Source organism: Rana temporaria, chromosome 3 (assembly GCF_905171775.1).
Source record: "Rana temporaria chromosome 3, aRanTem1.1, whole genome shotgun sequence".
In the NCBI taxonomy this organism is placed as follows: Eukaryota; Metazoa; Chordata; class Amphibia; order Anura; family Ranidae; genus Rana; species Rana temporaria.
The window spans coordinates 40,665,100-40,670,428 of NC_053491.1; the positions used below are offsets into that span (position 1 = coordinate 40,665,100).

At 40.3% G+C, this 5,329-nt stretch overlaps 1 protein-coding gene across 1 annotated transcript; it reads left to right on the forward strand.

The window, feature by feature from the left end:
• The first annotated feature begins 2,019 nt into the window (after nt 1-2,019).
• Nucleotides 2,020-4,588, forward strand: LOC120930337 (mesoderm posterior protein 1-like). Its single transcript, XM_040341536.1, has 2 exons — nt 2,020-2,820; nt 4,550-4,588. The coding sequence occupies exons 1-2, from the start codon at nt 2,020-2,022 to the stop codon at nt 4,586-4,588; spliced, it is 840 nt and encodes a 279-aa protein (XP_040197470.1).
• The last annotated feature ends 741 nt before the right edge of the window (nt 4,589-5,329 follow it).

Below are 5,329 nucleotides of genomic sequence, written 5' to 3' on the forward strand. Positions count from 1 at the left end.
CTTGAGGAACCTATAGAAAGATAAGAAGAAAGGAGTCACCGCTCCAGGTGGATCTTGTAGGCAATTAGGAACCTCTCAGGAGACCAAGGTGCTGGCAATGCACAAGGCAAATGAAGAAAATTTTGGGAGAAAATGGACAGCCGCACTCCAGAAGAACTTCGGAAAGTTGTCTTTATTCAGTAAAAGTAAGCATACATGAGCCATGACTAAGCACTAATGTAGTGCGAAACATGTCGGCTGTCCCTTTCTGTGGCTGTGTCTTGCTGTGTATGCTTACTTTTACCGAACAAAGACAACTTTCCGAAGTTCTTCTGGAGTGCGGCTGTCCATTTTCTCCCAAAATTTTCTTCATTTGCCATAGAAAGATAACTTTTGTCTGTATTGTTATCTCATTGAATCTTCATGACTTTGAGAAATCCCTTCCGTCTGATGCAACACCCCCCCCCCCCTTCCTATTCAATTTCCTTTTTCCCCTCCCATCCTCCCCCTCTTACTAGTCCCTCACTATAACTTTGGCGCATCATACAGGATTTAGATTCCCATAAAATTCTACTATTGAAAATTTCATGACTGCTCCTACTTATTATATGAAACCCATTCTCTATCATTTTCATGTTTATATATATTCTATTTAATGTATTTTCCCGACCATGGTGTGCTCATTGTTTTTTTTCTTCCTATACATCTTTCATCTATGACATTTTATGTGAAAACGAATCTTACAAATAAAGAATGTATAACATTTTTTTTTACGAAGTTAAGTAATCAAAATGTGATGTACCATTCACTAGACATGTGCACACTAAAATATTTTGTTTCTGAATTTCATTTTCGTCCAAAAAAAAATGTATTTAGTTACTCCCGAACTTCGTTTTTATTTATTTTGTTTCGTTAAAAAATTTAAAAATGAATAAAAAATCTGAAAATCCGAATTAATAAAGGTCGAATCTGTCATTGAAGGCTTATGGTGTCCGTCGGATGTTCTAAGAAGATTCAACGAAGCAGTTAAACTGTACAACGCCGTAATTGTACATTTCCGGTCGAATGCTCCGCCCACAAGCTATAGTAGAATTCTAATGTTGTATGACTAGTAATAATTATATTTATTAATTATTATTACTAGTCAACCAACATTCGAATTCTTCTATAGCCTATGGGCGGAGCATTTAAGCATAAATGTCCGCTCGCGGCGATCGTATGTTTTTAGCTGCTTCGTCGAATCTTCATGTCTCTATAATGTCGAATCTTTTCTCTCTATGTCGAATAATCTTGGACCAATAGAGTTAGGTTAGGCACATTCAACCGCAGGTTCGATAGACACAGATCGCTATTGTCACCGTCATGTCGAATCTTCTATCTGTCTCGAACTGTTGTCGCAAAGAAACGAAAATAAAGCATTTTTTATGTCGGATTTCGGATTCTGCGCATTCGTTATCGTTTGTTAAAATTAACGCGAAACTCCCCGAAATTTGGATGAAAACTAATGCACATGTCTACCATTCACTAAAATATGCTTATTGCAGAATACTTCATACGATCTGCAACACACAATGCGACCAAAATCTGTGTTATAGTTAATAAAATATATTCACAGTCTTTAACCAAATATTGCAGACCCATCAATGTAATCTACACCCTAAGGGTTATTTCTAACAGGTTTCGAAATGGGCATTAGCTATATGAAAACACAGAAGTGCATATCCCACTGTGTTACTAAGTAATACATGGGAGGGAACTTTCTAGCCTTTCTCAGAGAAATTCTGCAAGCAATATAAGCATATTTCAAAATACTTGGACACAGTAAATTACATTTCATTCCTGAAGGGGTGAAATTGCTCACTTTGGCCCTGTGCGGAGTCTTCTTCCCAGGGACCCCCTGCCTTGTCGTGCTCTATCCCATGAAGCTTTGATGTGTTGATGATGGTGGAGAAGGTGACAATTCACACCTCTGCACACTGGATAAAGACTGTGGCAGCCCAACTCTGCTCACTACTCAAAAAGCACTGAAGGAGCAGATACATGGACAGCTCATCTGTATCTCTCCATTACCAGGACTGCAACATGTACCAGAACTGTACCACTCTCTACCAGTGTGGCTACCCTAGCTCCGAGGGATACAGCAGTCTTTCTCCTGCTTCTTCCATTGACTCCAGTGGCCTTTCTCCTCCATATATGCTTTATACAAGCTCTCAGGAGGCCCATGGTAATATTTCTTCAACCAACTCTCAGACGATGAGCTTGAAAGCTCCGAAAGAAAACTGCGATGAAAAGAAAAGCCGAAGGAAGGGCAAGCTACCATATAGTCAACGACAAAGCGCCAGTGAAAGAGAGAAGATGAGGATGAGGAACCTCTCCAAAGCTCTTCAGAACCTCAGAAGATACCTTCCTCCTTCCATGGTTCCTGCAGATAAGCCTCTAACAAAAATCGAAACTCTTCAGTTGACAGTTCGCTATATATCACATCTGTCAGCACAGTTGGGACTAAGTGAAGACGTCTTAGAGCAAAGAAGGTTGGAGGCTATTCAAAGGGCAAACAGATGCCCACAAGGCTTTAGTCGCCACATAGATATGACGCATCCATTCTGCTCAGAGCCTGCAGAGAAGAGTTGTATGTCCTTTTCTACCGAGCCCACAACTCCAAAAATACTTATGCCTGTTGAACCTGTACTACAGAACACACAAAACAGCTACAACATGTCATATGAGATCCCTTACTTCTCCGAACTACAAACCAACCCTCAGCAGCTGCAATATGCAACCGCAAAGACCACAATGCCTCAGCTTTCTACTGAATTCTACTCCACGTGTCTCCAGCAGATGGTAAGAGACTATACATTTTTCTATATTTAAATAATGTATAACTAGATTATATAGTTTAGATAAGTAATTATTAATAAGCTTATTTTAAATGCTTGGGTACTTTAGGCCTAACTCTACAATATCTGTAGTCTTCTGCAGTGATAACAATAACAACTGTCTAATAGGAAATAATTGCATGTCAATAGATGTGAATAGCGGCCAAGTCTCTATAATGAAGGCTAAACTGTCTAGTACTTGTATGGGCTTAGAAAATAGGGTGTGTGGTTAAATATGGCATCTATTCAAATATGATATTCACGCAGATTATAGGAGCCAGACTGCTTTACACAATGTTAATAAATTAAGGCTTAGGCCTCGTACACACGACCGAGTTTCTCGGCAAAAACCAGCAATAAATTTGCTGGTATTTTTTTTTTGCCGAGGAAACCGGTTGTGTGTACACTTTTCGACGAGGAAACTGTCGAGGATCTCGTCGAGCCAAAAAGAGAGCATGTCTTCTTTTTCCTCGACGGGAATGGGGAAATTTGGCTCGCCGAGATCCTCGACAGCCTAAGAAGGAACTCGACAAGCAAAACGATGTGTTTCGCCCGTCGAGTTTCTCGTTCGTGTGTACGAGGCTTCAGACAGCATTTAAAGTGCCCAGAGTTTTAGGCCACAGTTGAGTTTTATTGGCCTAATACAGTAATCCCATTAACCACCAAGCCTGAGACATTGGGAGTGGGACTGATTTGCTAAAACCGGAGAGTGCAAAATCTGGTGCAGCTGTGTATAGCAGTGTTGCCAACCTACCAGATTGAAATTTACTGACACAACACCCAAACATCCACGTTTTTAATGGCATTTCCAAAAGTTACAAAATGACAGTTTTAAGTGCAAATTTCAGTATTTAGGCTACAAACTAGTACAATATGCAATTAGCAATGTGATTTAAGGTAGGTATTAAGGGAAAAAAAACATATTTCTTATTTTATTTTCGATATAGTAAGTAGTTTAGGGTCAGGGCTCAGGAGGGCAAGAAATTTGAATGGGCAGGCACTACTTGGCTCCCCTGCACTGCACCATAACATCACACAACACACTCAGGCACCACCTCCGCTAGATCCCCTCCCCGCCGGTGCCGCCCGTATGCACTGTAGCAGGCACTTAAATGGTCTCGGTCATCTCTGGACCAAATCTGCACCTGTGCAGTTACAAGTGTCACAGCCACATTTTTCAGTGGCAACCTTTTCCTGTCACTGGCATTTACTGGCAAGAGAAAAATGCCCATTTTTTTACTGGCTGCCAGTAAAAATACTGACGGTTGGCAACACTGGAGCATAGAAACCAATCAGCTTCCAGTTTTTTTTTGTCAAAGCTTATTTGAACAAACTGAAGTTAGAAGCTGATTGGCTACTATGTGCGGCTGCACCAAATTTTTCACAATCCAGTTTTAGTAAATGAACCCCATTGCTTATTCCAACTGAACCCAAGACATTTTCCATCCCCCACTCGCAACAATCTCCCCCCTAAGGTCTGAAGGACAGAAAAAACTGTTACCTTTGTTTAGAAAGTTTGGAGACCAGTGGTTGTATATATTGTAATATTTTAGTAGCATATTAATATCATATCATCCTAGTGTTTAATGACCTTTGCGTTATTAACTAATCCTACTACATCGAATCCCTATTAGTGTATAACAATGTGTGTTCTTACCTTTATTCTAACCTGCATTGTATTATGTATTTTTTAGATAACCTGTGACGAATACACCCAGGCTGTGGACCTGTAAGGAAATAAACCCATGCCCCTCAACTGAAAGAGAGCATCCGATACCCAACAAAGATTAATTATTTAAATTATTCTGCATTCTGTATATTTGGTATATATGTTTGTATATATATGAATGTAATTTGTCTATATTTATGGTTACATGCAATTATTTATTAAACTTTTTATTTTTTTTAAATGATGGCACATTCTTTTGAAAGCAAAACCAGAATATTATTTATCTATATATTTAAGGAGTGACATTATTATTACTATTATGCTTTATTTATAAGCTTCATAAACTACCAACATATTATGGGGATTTACTAAAGGCGTTTAGGCTGCCAATGTGTCCTGATAGCTGAAAGTGTATGTCTGCGCCTATGGTGGAGTTATGGTGGAATGTTGCAGCCACATACCTGTCTTGGGCCCCATAATGGGCATACTATAGCATAGGCCCGTGTAAGGGCCATATTTACCCACATGGCGGTGCACAGGTGTTCCATGCCACCTGGTGCAGGAAGTCCCATTCATGTCAATTTGGACAAAGCAACGGCCACAGACACAGCCGTGGCTCCCAATCTGACTTCCATGTGGGTGCACTGTCTGCATTTGGGGTAGTGCATGTGCACCCTGACAGATGTCAAATTGGGAGAAGCGGATGTGTCCGTGTCGCTACAGTTTTCCAATTGACATGACTGGGACTGCCTGCACAGGGTTGCATGGAACACCTGTGGATCCGGGGTTACCACGGCCCACGCAC

Excerpts from the sequence above, each read along its gene's own strand:
- LOC120930337 (XM_040341536.1), top strand. The coding sequence starts at position 2,020 with ATGGACAGCTCATCTGTATCTCTCCATTACCAGGACTGCAACATGTAC. Across the intron at positions 2,821-4,549 it reads CCACGTGTCTCCAGCAGATG|ATAACCTGTGACGAATACAC; the intron begins GTAAGAGACTAT and ends TGTATTTTTTAG.